General features: G+C 31.8%; 1 protein-coding gene across 1 annotated transcript; it reads left to right on the top strand.

Annotated features, from left to right (window-relative positions):
• The first annotated feature begins 2,971 nt into the window (after positions 1-2,971).
• On the top strand, positions 2,972-14,585 carry LOC128184796 (ribonuclease Oy-like). The gene is made up of 10 exons (XM_052854382.1): positions 2,972-3,037; positions 5,913-6,000; positions 8,844-8,934; positions 9,058-9,104; positions 9,285-9,357; positions 10,416-10,483; positions 11,306-11,419; positions 11,550-11,592; positions 13,458-13,535; positions 13,730-14,585. The coding sequence occupies exons 2-10, from the start codon at positions 5,942-5,944 to the stop codon at positions 14,099-14,101; spliced, it is 945 nt and encodes a 314-aa protein (XP_052710342.1). The 5' UTR covers positions 2,972-3,037; positions 5,913-5,941; the 3' UTR covers positions 14,102-14,585.
• The last annotated feature ends 1,358 nt before the right edge of the window (positions 14,586-15,943 follow it).

Below are 15,943 nucleotides of genomic sequence, written 5' to 3'. Positions count from 1 at the left end.
GGGGTTGTCCTAAAGATGTGCAATAAGGTTTTAAAAATTTGAAAATCACCCAGGGAGTCAAATAATAGTTAAAAGTGACGTTTATCATTCCAAAAAAAGGCTAGATCCCAGAACTCCTCATATCATTAAATGAATTCGAATAGACACGTCATATCATATGATATGATAGGGACTGTCCGACAGATGTGAAATAAGGTTTTAATTTTTTTTAATTTCATCCAGGGAGTAAAATAATAGCAGAAAATCAACGTATATCACTCCTAAAAAATATAGATCCCAGAACTTCTCATATATACATAATGAATTAATGCATCAAATATTGGGATATGATATGGACTGTCCAATAGATGTGCAAAAAGGTTTTGAAAAATCAAAGATAATCCTTTTAGTCAAATAGTAGCAGAAAATTAATATTTATCCTATGCGCGGATCGGGGGGGGGGGGGGGGGGGGGTCAGGGGGTCCAGATCCCTCTCTAAAATTCAAATTTCTTTAAATGCTATTATAAAACTGCCAAAAATATGCCTCGAAAGAACCCCCTGGCAAAGTCAAATAACTGTTACCTCTCCCCTTAACATTTTTTTAATCCATGCATGTATCTCTCCTTAACTGTAAATAAAATGACGTTTTTTTCTCTTAAAATAAAAAAAAAAAACATTGCATTTACACTCTTCTTAATTGTTGAATGATCTATTAAAATCAAAATATAATTTGGGGTCTAAAAAGTTTTATAAACTGGTTAAAAAATATTTTTATTAAAAAAAAGTACATTACATCTTGCATAATTGCCAAATATTTTTATTGACCTATGATCAAAAGTCTTATTTTCTACGTGGTGATCAATAACTAATATTCAAGTTTAAATTGATAATAAATTAATAAAATAAAATGTTGATCCTCCACACCCCCCGAATCAAACCTGATTCTAAAGATTCAGTCTTACATTCTTACATGTATACAGTAGCAACTTTTAAATCATTTCTTCATTGGTATTTTTCTCTAAATGCACATTAAAATTTTGGAAATTGCTTTTTAAATTTTAGGATAAAAACAATAAAATGTTTTCTGTGCAATTGTAAAGTCTCCTAAACAAAGCAGGGTCATCATTAGGCTAGGATTTACCCACATGGGTTAAACACTACATATGAATAAGATAAAATGTTTTATTATTTTCAGTTCTAAAAAATCAAAGTGCCTCCAAGGGGGCATAACCTATACACCTTTTGATGCGCAATGACACAACGAGCAAATATAAATATGGTTTTGAGATAAGGATCTCAAAATATACCATCACTTCCTATTTCAGAAGGAGCGGGGGTTGGGGTTAAAGAGAACTCCTCGGGAAGTACTTTAAGTACCCTATTTGATGCATCATAATGACATCCTAAACAAGAATATATATGGTTTAGTGGTCGGAATCTAAACAGTTTTCAAGATATTTGGAATATTCCTGTTTCACTAGATGGTATCCAACGCGAGCGCGGGATCAACGAGTTACACATTAAAAATGATACAATGCTTAATATGTAGAACTATATTTTTTAAAATTTGTTTGTAAATCATATTTATAACTTTTGTCTGAAATATTCACTCTTACGTTCCATTTGGTGACGTTTTTTGTTTTGTTCTTCAAAGATTATTTCAAACGTTGGTCAGTCATAGCACTGTTAACCGAAAAGAAATCGATCGTTACTTGGAAGGAAGAAAGTGTGATCATTGATTGCCTGATATGTTAGGGGCGATGCATAATACATAATTAAGATATCATGACCAATCTAGCTATCGTGTCTGTATATAAACGAAAACATGTTCTAAAGTCATTGCCTCAAAAACAAATTTGAAAGTAATTTAAAATTGACTAAGGGTCAATTGCTTTTGGAAATGCGGATTTGCTTCAACATAAAGTTTAATATTATTGACTGTCAACTTAATCATAGTTATGTGTTGAATAACTGACAAAAAATAATTTAAAAGGGTTTGGTTCTAAACAAATCCTATTTGTGATAAAATGTTGTAAACGAGAAGAATTTTTTTCTCAGTATCACATTGCAGGCATGTCGATTTCTAAAGCACAGACTTAATTTATTATCTGGTTTAGAATGCAACTTAAAAATGTTAGATTTGACTCAATGCCTTTCTGTATAAATTAATGCGCTCTAAAGGGAAGTCGTTGCTTTGAAATGTTATCTTATTTACTTGTATACAGCCTTTAGATAAAAAATAAAGGCATAATAAAACTGAAAATTAGTTATTTTAAGAAAATCTATGAAAAAGTAAGCTATATATGTTCAAAAGATATCATTTTTTAAAGGGGGTTCTCTTCTATAATTTGTTTTTCAAAATTATCATATAATTAAACAAGTTGCTAATCTAGAAACATGGCCCGATATTATTTCTTCGTAAGGAATGTCTGTTTAAGTTCTAGAAAGATCATCAAAGATCATGTATATAATAGGATTGATCTTCTTTCTTTAATGCTGGGCTGCATTTTACAAAATAACTTATTTTGTAGTCTCTTAGAGTGATCATGAATGGACAGAATTTTTATAAAACCATTTGGTTGCAACTATTTTATTTCCTAAGATTATATTCTACAGCTATAAGAATAAAACATCGACATGTTTGTGATTAATAAGCATTCATTAATTTGGTTATAAGTCGTAAGTTCTCCTGTAAAACGCACCCATGAGTTCTAACCTAAATTAGAATATCAGGGTAAAGTATTGTTATACATGATATCATTTCTTCACAGGTTAAGTAAAAAAAAAAGTTTAAAACTTAAGCCTGCTTATAATCAGAATACCTTGGAATGCATTACATGTTTATAAAAAAGGAAGGCCGCATTATGCTGTAATCGATGAGGCCGTTTCGATAAGAGAGTCTGTCAATAAAAGAACGGTGCTGTATAAACATAGGCGCTCTTGAACTAGCCATTGCTTTGACATGTTACACGATTGATAATTTTACATTGCCTTACAGGGAAACTTAAAGGAAAATGAAACGTTGGATAGAGTTGATTTTGGAGAATCACTTACAAGGTAAGCGTGGTTCACACGATATCATTCGGTTATTTTCGGTTATTTTTTATTAAAGGGTTTTTTTTCGGAATTATTTGAAACATTAGTTATCGATCTGAAAGGATGGGCCGACGATGTATCTCCGTCTTCAAGGTTCGTTGATGTCCTGTAAAAATCATGATAGATTGTACATATTTAAAAGAAATACTATTTATCCAAGGTTCACTGAGCTTTTTATACAATATAATATAAACTTATATATGACATTTAAATGTTAATATTTGCAACTCCATTGTTCTTTCCCACTGTAAGTCCATGCGGAGGAACTGAGATTATTTTTCTATAATTGCAGTTGCTCTATCTAGCTGTACACTATGACGTCATAAAGGTGTGACGTCATATACTTTTCCATGACGTTGTACATTTAAACCGCTATACGAAACATCATGTCTTTTTCTCCAACTCCTTAAAATTTATGTATTTAATTAAAACATGTCTTATAATAACATTGAAAAGGAGTTTCTGTTATAACATCATTCATTCTGTTAACAAATCTATGTGAATTAAAAGATACATTAGAGTCTGAATGTTTATTTTGATGCAATAGCTAAATGTCAAGGTCTAGGCTAATACAGGATATTTGCAAATAGTCTAATGCAAATATAAGTAATAAACAACGATTATTTAGTGAACATAGCGTTAGGAATAACTGAGCTAGCGCGCATCATGGAATATGCCAACAGAGCAATTGCTTTTCGTAACGCCATGTTCACTAAATAACGTTGTTTATTTCTTAACTAATGTGTAGTACCATAAAAGATGTCATAGATAATCCTGTTAAAGGGTTTATCCTCTTACGGTCATGATCTAGTTAATGTTTCCAGTGTATTTTTATGCTAGAACAGTTATGACGTCATAATTGATTATTGCTTTCAATTCTTTTCGAACAGAACTTTAGTTGAAAATGAAACAGACTGTTGACATTTTAAATTAAATCGTTACAAAAGTACGTGTTTGTTTTATAACATTTCGGGGTGACTTTAGGTAATCTAGATATATAAAATTAATAAAAAAAAATTGACAAAACTCTGAAACTTGTTACTTATTTCTGTCTAGAAATGATAGTTCTAAACATGATTTTTCATTGCGTTTAGCAAAAGGTAAGCCCCTATCAGACAAAGCTATTGTTTTAAAGCATCATTGAAAGAATTTCAATCTTGAATTTCATAAAATTGTGGACACCTTTCATTTACTAGATCTTGACCCTGATAAAAATATTAAGTTCTTTAAAGACGAACACTGATTATCCTCTAAGGGCTCAACAATATCAGGGTTTTTGGGGTATCAGAGTGGCGATCCGCATTTGATATATCCGACAATTTCATCAGGTCTATAAAACATAAAATAGGGCAAGGGAGAGTAATGAAAAAACTTTTTTTATTTTTAAATAAGAGGGATAACCCGAACCTGTTCTTCGGTAACCATGCCAACATTACAAGAGAGTACGTGACGCCACAGTCACCGTTTCTGCGATACATATGTGTTCGGATAACTCTTTATTAACCATATGCTGACTGACTATTTTCATATTAATTGTTAGACCATAATTAATCACCTAATTGTTCACGGATTTTTCCGGGGTTTATTCCCCGATTACGAAAAGGAGTACATGGCGGGTGTGACCGGTCAGCAGAGGATGCTCACTCCTCCTAGGCACTTGATCCTACCTCTATCTCTTGATGTCTTTTGACCTCGGAGGTCCGTGTTGCTCTTCTCTGGGTTGAATTTGTATTGCGTTTTATGGATATTTGAGATGGTTGGCGGTTTGTTAATGTCATTTTTTCATGCTAGTAATTTTAAACAGAATAATGCATATATACCTAATGCAAACATTTATACCCTTGCAAGTTTCTCGTAAGCATATGCATGGTTAAAGACAAGATTATGTTACTCAAAAATACTTTTGAGTTTTTGATATTTAAATCAGTCAGAGTGCAGAAATTGGTACTTTCGGTATAATTTTGAAATTTATTTCGAACAGTTAACCTTACAGAAAACTTATGGAAATAATGCTTGAGATATGCACACATTTTACATTTTTAAAACTCCAATGATTTCAAAATGCTACCATGAAAGATGTTTGCATTTTAAAAAAACGCAACATGCCAGGCTAATCACATGCCAATTCTGAATATACAACAAAGAACATGAACATAGATTATACAGGGTTTGATAAACAGAAACCCAAAATTGTGTAAATAGGATGATGTGGCTAGAAAAGTATCGACATTTATAATATAATCCAAATAGTTAAGTGTCGCACAACCGACGACAGACTAAAAAATGTCCGGTGATGGTCGGTTGATGATCGCTGGTTGCTTGTTTGTCTTTGGCAACCAACGCAGAAAATCATAGTTTTGGGTGACGGACAAAACATTGGTCAACCGACAAAGAAGTTGATTTTGATCAAGATAACAGACGATGAACTGCAGAGTCGCCCGAATACTCCCATGTACGACTCAAAAACCGTCAACCGTGGGTCGCGTTTGGAAATATGACTGGTGCTTTAATGCAACTATTGTACTATAAGATGTAAATGTTGACATACTGACATATGAAGGGAACACTCATATTAAAGTACACTGGTTTACTGGAGATGTTATCTCTACAATTGCAAAAAAAATTCATCACTCGCTAATATTTTTCTTATCCAATATCGACAACTATAATAGCAAAACATTTTTTCTGTTTACATATTCTCTCTGTGCATATATATTTTGTTTAAATGACCTATTTTGTTTTATAATCTTAAAACGTAAAGTGGTTTGAAAAACATCGTTCAATAAGAAATGTTTATCTTGTTGCAAACAATCTCATACATTTTTTTGTTATACAGGTCTTCTAATATACTGGTGATTATCAAATATGGATACACTGTTTTCACAAGGAATGGTGTTTTTAGTTCTATTACTTTTAGGAAGCAGGTAAGAATCATATACTTTTATGAATTATATATGTAAATTATTGGGCAGCAAACTAGAAAAACATGAAGAAACATTTCCTGATAAATTTATTTAGTTTTTTATTACTAATCATGGCTTTGTTGATAATAAGAATATAAATATGATTTGAAATAAAAAAAATGACTTATTAAGTGGAAATATACTAAATGGTTTAAAAGATGAAATTATATTGTGGACAGATTACAGCATGAACAACAACAGTAACTTCGACGGACTGCGGAATCACTCGATCAGAAAATAATCACACGAGACTTTGGCTCAGGCGAATCATAAAAACTTAACAAAGAAACAACAAACAAGAGGCCAATATGTCTTAACGGTCACCTGAGCACCATAGCCCATACACAAAATTGTCAAGAAGTCTCATAAATGCATTTAATTGTGTTTCATTTTGGAGTAGAATAATATAATATTGTAATGTCATACAATTCGTTTACTTTCGAAAAGGACTCAACCCAATAGTTTAGCAAAAGACTTAGAGCTCGTAACAGAGTGTATGACATACTACAGAAAAGGTGCACAGATTCCATTCAAATTGTTTATCCCAGGTATATCAACTTAAAAATTAGGATTTATGGTTAAATGGTTTCATAGATAAACTAAAACAAAGTTCCTAGTATACTACTTTTTACTTTACTGTTAACAAGTCGACTTGTTTATTTGAAAAAAAAGAATAAAAACTGTTTTTGTTTCAAATGAAAAAAAAATACTTGCAAAACTATTTTGATCATACAACATCTTAATTACAATGTATTAAATGATTATTTACAAAATATGAACAAACCAAAGAGGATAACTCCATCATGAAGAAACAAGGGAAGGTAACTCCATTAACTATTACAATCCTCCTCCCTGAACTCTTTTCAAATGCTTTTATAATATCTTATCGATAACTTTGATGGACAGTTTTATTATTTTCTTTTCTAAACTTATGAAATAACTCATTTCATTCATTGAAACTCCTGAGCAAAATAAAATAATGAGACAAATACATACACCCCTTCCCAGCCATTGCCTTGCCTTACATGCAGGTGACATGAAATATTATTAAAGATGACAGGATATTTTTTTTTTCTAAATATGTAGTTAGTTTTTATTCTGTGTTCTGTGTCGGTAGAGAGGAAGATTTTTAAACATTATATGCATAAACACTATCACAATTTAGGTAGAGGAGTTTGTGGACATTATAACTATACATTTAGTTTTTTTACCACATGTGTGGGATTAAAGAAGAAGATTTTTTAAGATTTAAAACATTTTCAGTATATGACCAAAGTGCCCCCCCTAGAGCCTAAAACCCTGACCCAGGGGCCCATGCATTTCACAATTTTGGTAGAGGAGTCATTGGACATTATAACAATGCACTAAGTTTTATTCAAATATATATGGGAGTAGAGAAGATTTGCTAAGATTTTATACATAAAAGTGGCCCCACCCTAGAGCCTGAAACCATGACCCAGGGGCCATGAATTTCACAATTTTGGAAGAGGGTGGCATGGAAATCATAACCATGCACTCAGATTTTTCTGTACATGTGTGAGAGTAGAGGAGAAGATTTTTGAAAGTTTGGCCTTTTTTGCATACAGTCAGTTCAAGCATATATTTTACAACATACACCAAAGCATAGCATAGCATTGAAATCTCGTGGCATAGCATTAGAATCTCATACATCTCATACCATATCATTGGAACCTCATACCATAGCATACTATCTCATAGAATCTCATTCGTCAAATCATACCATAGCATAGCATACAGCATTATTTTAACTAGGTTTTTAATATTTTTATTTGAAAAAAAATGAATGTTCACATTGTACAGTACCGATCAGACCCAACCTAACAGAGAGTATACCCCCAACTAAACCCTCAGTTTACTTTCTAGGTTTACTCTGGGTTTACTTTGGGTTTACTAGAGTGGACCCAGAGTAAACCCAGAGTAAACCCAAAGTAAACCAAGAGTGGACACAGAGTGTAAACACAGTCAGAAGTATACCCCTGAAAGCAGACGCTAACTGTGTATTCGGAATATACAACAGGTAGGAATTACAGACAGTAGGATGGTAAGATTAAATACTAGTCTATTTCACACTTCAGTGCATACAATTGACCTCAAAAGCAATTTCAAAGTAAACCCAAAGTAAACCCCGAGTAAACCCAATCTAAACCCCGAAAGGGCCCAAACTTTCAAAAAGTAAACCAAGAGTAAACCCCAAGTAAACCCAAAAAGTAAACCCGGGGTTTAGTTGGGGTTTACTTTGGTGTTAAGTTGGGTCTGATCGGTACTGTAGATTTGTGGTAAACTCCAACCTCTTATTATTTTACTTCGAAATGTGTGGAACTCCTCTGTGTATGGAGGCGTTTTCGTTCATAGCTCATGGCATACCATACCATACCTTATCATTAAGCCCTTCATTTTAATTTCTCATAGTATAGCATACAAATCTCATAGCATTGCATTGGAATCTCAAAGCAAACAATTAAAATCGCATACCATAGCATAGCATAAAGTTGTAAAATGCATGATATAACTGTATATGGCCCCACCCCTGGCACCCCAGGGGTGGTAGTTTTTAAGTTAAAAATGTAAAATTGCCGACGCTCAACGCACGACGACGGACGATGACCACTTGCAGTAGGTCACCTGAGTGACACGTTTGTAGAAAAGGGGAATTATCTGAAGTTTAAGTATTAATATTTTAAATAGGAAAATAGACGCTTAAGTTCAATTCATGAAAGGTATTTATAACGCATATTATGTGTAATAATACACATGATTATTTTTAGAAATAATATTTGTTGTAGATACCTTGAAGCAAATGAAGCAAAACAGTTTGATTACTTCACCTTGGCTTTACAATGGCCAATTTCATATTGCAAGATACATTCTGATAGGGTTTGTGTGATATATCTGATATATATATATATATATTAAAATTTTAAAATCTTTGGCATTTTATTACAATTTATTTGAAACTTTGTGATATTCTACACATACATATTTTTTTTACATTGGCAGTGTAACTTGGATAGAATGCCCGAGGTTTGGACAATTCATGGATTGTGGTATGTGTGTCATCGGCTCGTTAAATAGATATTGTACATGTTTTGGGAAATTTCTACTTCACACTTAATTATTTTTTTTGACTAACAAACAATAACATTTTGAAATAAAAAAAATAAATTGTTTGACCTTACATTAATCATGATATTATGATATGACTGCAATTTAATGTTCACTTACAGGCCATCAAATGAATCAAAACAAAATAGACCTGTTTGCTGTAATAACAACTTTGATGCTCAGCAAATACCTCAAGTATGTTTCGCTTATTGATACCACTAGATTTTGACCCGTGCATGCACGGATTGACATTGCATATCGGACATTTACGAAATAGATACATCCACAGGGCCGGTCAAAGCCTCTTTTAACATTAATTTCAATGTAACCATTTATTTTTATAATGCCTCACATATACCCGTAATGTAACAAAAAATTGCAGAATCGCCCCGTAACGATTTTGGAGAAAATTGATGAAAAAGCATTGAAAATAACAGTCAACTTAATCATAGTAACCATTTGGAGACTGACTGTAAATACCTTTCATCTAAAATCTAAAATTTGTATCCATATAATGTAAAAATTCAACACTTTTTGAACAACGTGCACCTATTTTCTTTGCTACAGAGACAATACACGGAACGCATTCTATCGTTAAACCGGGTCCGTACGACATAAATATATTTTTTCATTTTAACGATAAAACAACCTATACATTATATCTTCACTCTCCTAAGAGATACACAAACAAAAAAGTAGGCTAAGTAGTAAAGTAAATATGTATATTTGTTATTCTCTAATTTCTCCCATAAGGAATTTATATATGAACAGAATATATAGCAATTAAATTTCCAAAGAAAAATTACACGTATTTATACTATCGTTTCTGAGTTTATTAATGCAAATATGATTTTGTGGAAACATAAACTAAAGATCCCGTCAGCGTGAATGTATTGCGCATGCGCTGGATTGTAAAATCCTAAAAATCCAGATGTTTTCCGGAATGTTTGACTAATTGGTAAACTTCAAGTACCAATGATGTTTAAAATATATTAAACAAAAGGCAATACTCTTCCGATTTATCGGTTTAAAGGCTTTAGCTTAAAAATTCGAGTCTATTATTTTAATATAGTAGTATAGATAGACTATCTTTTACGTTAAAAGATCAAACACATAAACCCCTCCTTCTAATTACAGATATAATTGTGAATATGACAAATACTTTTTGGCTTCTAAATGTACCCATACTAACTTTATCGATGTTAATACTTTTTTCACATAACATTTGGTTTCAAATTATGCTTTCTTTTCAGAACGTCAGGGAGAGTTTGAAACTGATTTGGCCTAATCTTAATACTGATGAGAACGACACAAAATTTTGGTAAACTACTTTTCTGACATTTATTTGGTTTGAATTTCTATTGTTGCTAACAAAGAACTAAGTTTCAGTTATTGTCGTAGTTTGCCCTGTTTCATGATCAAGTGATTCTTGATTTATTTAATCACAGAAAAAAAATGAAATTTAACATTTATTAAGACAAAACTTCTTTTTTTTTACAACAATACTTAAAAATGAAAATTAATTAATGTAGTCATCTGATTTGACTTTTAGGGTAATTATGACGTCATAGATAAGTGCATGTTCCCATATTTTCATAAAAGTAAGCAAAATACCTAAATATAGTATCTTTTTTATAAAACGATGATCTTTGCAGGCATTGCCCACATCACAATTCACATCTTAACTTTCCTGTGTGATATTATATAAAATATTATAATTTCGTTGTAGGCACATGGCTCTGGGCACATATTCATTTATAAAAAATATGAGAAAATATGCCATTTTTTATGATTTTTCACTACATTTTAGAAATGTGATATAATGTTGCAATCAGTTCTCTTTTCCCAACAGAATAAAATTGCATCAGTTGGTACTTTTTACACCTGCGTTAGTATTGTTTACTTGTTTATTTTTCGTGAGATTAAACAAAGTTTAAATTTAGGGTACATATAGGACGAAACTGTATCTTTTCCTTTATTTGTATAGTTTGTATTTTATAATTTTTGAAAAACCTTTCTGTTTATAGTTTTTTTAAATAAAGAAAAACGTAAGATGTATACATTTAAAGAAATAAAATGACTGACATTTTATCCAAAGTATATATGTTTCTGTTAATAATAGAAGTATTCTATTTTCTCTAAGGGCTCAGCAATGGTGGAAGCATGGATCATGTGCGTCTAAGGTCAACGGGGTTGAGAATATTAGCAACTATTTCAGCAAGGCCATAGAGCTAGCAAGAACATATAATATAACAGAGTAAAATACAATTTGATATCATATATTGATAATACTGACTGCTTTTCATGTTATAAACTTGAAGTTCGTAATGAGCAAAGTTACGTCGTAATCAAAACAAACCTAACTTCTTCTTTTTTATCAAATTCAGAATTCTTAAAAACAGTGGTATCACGACAGGCAAATGTTACTTGGTGAGTGCAAAAAGCATTAAGGTCATACGACACGTTCCTCGAGCATCTTTTTTGTATCTCCTCGTAGTGAAGAGTTCCAATAAAATTATTGTTTTTATAATTATTTTTTAAATGATTGGAATTTACTTGTCTATGGATGTATGCCTAGATGGCCGAGTGGTTAGAGCCGTGGCCGCTCACTGACAGGAGCGTAGGTTATAGAAGTTGTGAGTCAAAGCCCGGCCGCTGTGCTCTATATTTATTTGTTTTTAGCCGGGCTCTGCTGAAAGCAGAGTCCTGGCTATAGGCAGGCAAATCGCCAATGTTACTATAAATAGCACAAGTAAACAAAAAACCAAACAGCGTCAAGGTAAAGCTTCCGCTATACCAAATAGTTACACAAAGAGCCACGTTTTGTCAAAAGTGTTGGCATTTTGTTTCTTTTTTTAAATTTTCGAATGAATTCTCTATCTTTTTTAGTTTTCTTATTAATAACGTGTTTTTAAAACATTACTATGCATTTTGGACACATACAATGCGCATGAATTTCCATGAACTACTTTGCTGCGCGATGAAGAAATGGGGATTGAATATATAATGCTTGTTGCAAAATTCAAGGCAGCAACTGTTGAACTTTTTAACTTCTACTAGACAGACGTATTTTTTTTTTATATAGCCGCTTACAAAATTTGGTCGCTCTCTGATGCTTTGCCGACATTAAAAGCGTGAGAGAGAGAGAGAGATATTGAGAGATTTTCAGTCTTTACTACACAATATGCATAAAGACACACCAAAAGGGCCCGGCTTTCAGTACTTCAGTACTTTGATTATATCAGCATTCAAGTGTATTTTCAAGAAGAATATATAGAAGATTGCAAAGTCTAGTATTTTGCAGAAATGCCTGGTAAGGTATCCTAATTTTTTGCAAGAAAGCTTGTCAAAGTAGTAGTAAACCATTAACAAATTCCTGGAAAAAGTTATATAAAGTTGAGGAACGTGACGTCTGACCTTAATTATTGATTTTCCTCCTGTCAGTTGTTTTATTAGTATATCTTTCGCATCGTTTTCACAGGGTTTATAAAGCGTAAGCATACTATGCCGAAATCTTGCTCAGGCAATGTTTTGTAGATATATCTTAAAGGGACCTAGATATGATTAGAGATCAGCATCTTTTGTTTTATTGATTTTTTTCTATTTAAAATGATTTTGTTGTGTATTTTTAAAGATTGACCAAATTTAAATGTTAAAATTTAGGCTAAAAGGAATATACAAAGGGAAAAATCCATTCTTATTTAAACAAAACTCGATGTTTATATTTGTTTACAAAAGTAGCGAAATTACATTATTTTATTCTGACAAAATGACTCTAGACAAACACAATAACTCTTTTTTCAATATGTTTAAAAGTGAATTGTAAACAAAAGAAAGCAAATTTGGAATGTGATTAAAATTTATATCAAAACAACACATATGGTAACAACAACAAGACTCTAGCTTTGTTTACATGACAAAGAATTTCAAACACTCTATCTTGAGAAAGAATTCACTTATTATGTAAATCATTCTATATATCATTTTTAAAACTGGAAACTATGAACATGGTTAGCTCAAACCATGTCTTCGCCCCTTTAAGGGCGGCGAGAGCAGATAGGCATTCTTAATTAAACAAAGGTTCGATAATTGCAGTTTTAACAGCATTTAAAACACGGACACGGTGAATAAGCATAGTTAGAATTAATGCGTTTGCTTTCTTTTCATTATCAAATTAACATGCATTAAGGCCATGAATCACATAGTTTTAGAAATGTGTATAGCTGATAAAATTTATACAATGTAAAATATGGGGTTTTTTTAATAGACGGTCTCCTTTTTAACCATTTTAATAGATTGAAAATGTACAGTGCGCCATGATGAATAGAACTGGAAAAACAGCGAAAATTAGTTGGACCAACGCAAGTTGTGCTGCAAGTATCAACACATCGGCATTTAATTGATTAACTATTAAGGAAAACAACAATCAGTCAACTGTCTTTAAAGTTAACATATTACAATTGTAGATGATTAAGGAGTATTTTCATTCAATCTTATTATGTATTAAGATGATTGAACACAATTGCATGACTATGACATATAAAATATTTTGATTTATACTTTTTAGCCTGGATGGCTGTCGGAAATATGGATATGCTTCGACAAAACCTTTGACGTAATCGATTGTCCAAATGCATCTATGAAATGTCCTATAATAAAGTACTCTGATAAAGACGACTCGCAGAAAACACCTTGTACAAATGTCACAAACTCTGTACGGAACAATTATTGTTCACCACATAGACCTACTTCAAGCAGTTCCAATTACAAGATGGTTTTACTCGGAACATTACTAGTTATAATTATATCCACAGCGTTAGGTTTTATCATTTATGCATATCAAAAGAAATGGAAAACAAGACCAAAAGGAACAGCAAAATCAGATAACTCTCGCCTGCTGAAAAGTGATGGAAACGAACTACAACTCTATACTATGTAATTTTTGACTTACATGGTCATATATTGTATGATTTGCGAATTTTAACCATTTGTTGCAAAATGCTTACAGTATGCAAATAGCAAATCATTGCCTGACCTGTAAGTATCATTTTTAAAGTAAAACAAGAGGCATTACTACAACCACATCGACACACCGTGCCCTGAGTGTAGTCTCGTCATTAAATATTATGTAGTTTATAAAATGAATCATAAAATCATAAAGTACTTCATTCAGATAAAAATATAAGTATGCTTGTTTTTTTTAAATCTAAATTCTTAAACTAAATGGGTGGCATGAGTCTTCTTTTTCGTTGGTACAATAAAAATTGCATGAGAATAATAATGTGTTTGATATTATTATTATTCCCGATCAAACAGGCTTTATATCAGGAAGGTATATCTGTGAGAATACTAGACATATGATCTAATGTAATATACAGATAAAAATGACATCCCTGGTGTATTATTAGTTGGTTTTCTTAAAGCATTTGATACTGTTTTATGAAAAGGATGACTGCACTTAACACCGTATTTTGTATCCTTTTTCGTCTGTATTGCTCTGATTACTAATCACTTAAGTTTACTTCTAGTCATTTGTTAAATCAGTTTGGTAAACTTCCAATAGAAATTTACAATTTATTATCATAATCGTTTAAATTAAGTTGCAATATAAGAATTTGTTACATTCTAACTCCGCAAATTTCTTGAATTAGACTTGTCTTTCCTTGATTAAAAATAAGACTAATTAATATGCATGGAGGGTTGTTCTACTATTGTGATGAGTGGTCTAAAAATAGAATAGCGGTACTATCAGTGGAATGCATGCTACTTATACGTCACATAACGGGCGTCTTGTATTCACAAAGTAACCTAGGGTTAGAAATCACGTGGTGAATTATAATATTTAACAGGTTAAGCTATTAATACCGTTTACCACAGAGAACGCGAACGTAAAAAGAAACGTGTTGTACCATTAAAAGGAGAACAATAGAAAAACATAGGCTGACTATGTAATAAGTCTGTAAAATGTGGGCGTCCTCATTAACATATGGAGGCACAAGAAAATGTAATGACTACTGTTTATGAAAACGTTCTTTGTAAATAGGAACTTTATATAATGTAAATACATAAAGTTGATAAGGTTGCAGTTAGGACATTGGTAATTCCTACAATTATAAAAATATGCCAATTCTATTTTTTAAATGTCCCCAAAAGCTGTAATCCTTTATTCACAAATGTTTACATTGTTTTAAATTTTGGAACATACATTAAATCATGGTTATCTATTTTTCAATGTAATATATAATCATCGGTCACACAAGCTGGATACCTTTAAAAATTATAATATGCTGACGACTCTGTACTAATACTAAATGGCTCAAAATTATCTCTCGGAACCTTTATTGATGAAAAGAGTTATTGATATACAATATCTGGACTCTAGTTTAGTTTATCAAAAACCAATTAGTTTAGATTTGTAGCAAAACATTTTCTTGTAATATTGGGGAAATAGTCTTGAATATTGGGGAAATAGTCTTGACTTGACTGTTGACCATATTAACATTAATTCCATATAACATTAGTCCCATACAACATTAATCCCATACAACATTAGTCCCATACAATATTAGTTCTATACAGCAATAATCCCATACAACATTAGTCCCATACAATATTAGTCCCATACAACATTAGTCCCATACAATATTAGTTCTATACAGCATTAATCCCATACAACATTAGTCCCATACAATATTAGTCCCATACAACATTAGTCCCATACAATATTAGTTCTATACAGCATTAATCCCATACAACATTAGTCCCATACGTGTGGGGTATC

Source organism: Crassostrea angulata, chromosome 5, assembly GCF_025612915.1.
Source record: "Crassostrea angulata isolate pt1a10 chromosome 5, ASM2561291v2, whole genome shotgun sequence".
In the NCBI taxonomy this organism is placed as follows: domain Eukaryota; kingdom Metazoa; phylum Mollusca; class Bivalvia; order Ostreida; family Ostreidae; genus Magallana; species Magallana angulata.
Note: the sequence above shows the minus strand (reverse complement) of the source record. Positions and strands in the feature narration are given on the sequence as shown.

Excerpts from the sequence above, each read along its gene's own strand:
- LOC128184796 (XM_052854382.1), top strand. The coding sequence starts at position 5,942 with ATGGATACACTGTTTTCACAAGGAATGGTGTTTTTAGTTCTATTACTT. Across the intron at positions 6,001-8,843 it reads CTATTACTTTTAGGAAGCAG|ATACCTTGAAGCAAATGAAG; the intron begins GTAAGAATCATA and ends TATTTGTTGTAG. Across the intron at positions 11,420-11,549 it reads AGAACATATAATATAACAGA|AATTCTTAAAAACAGTGGTA; the intron begins GTAAAATACAAT and ends TATCAAATTCAG.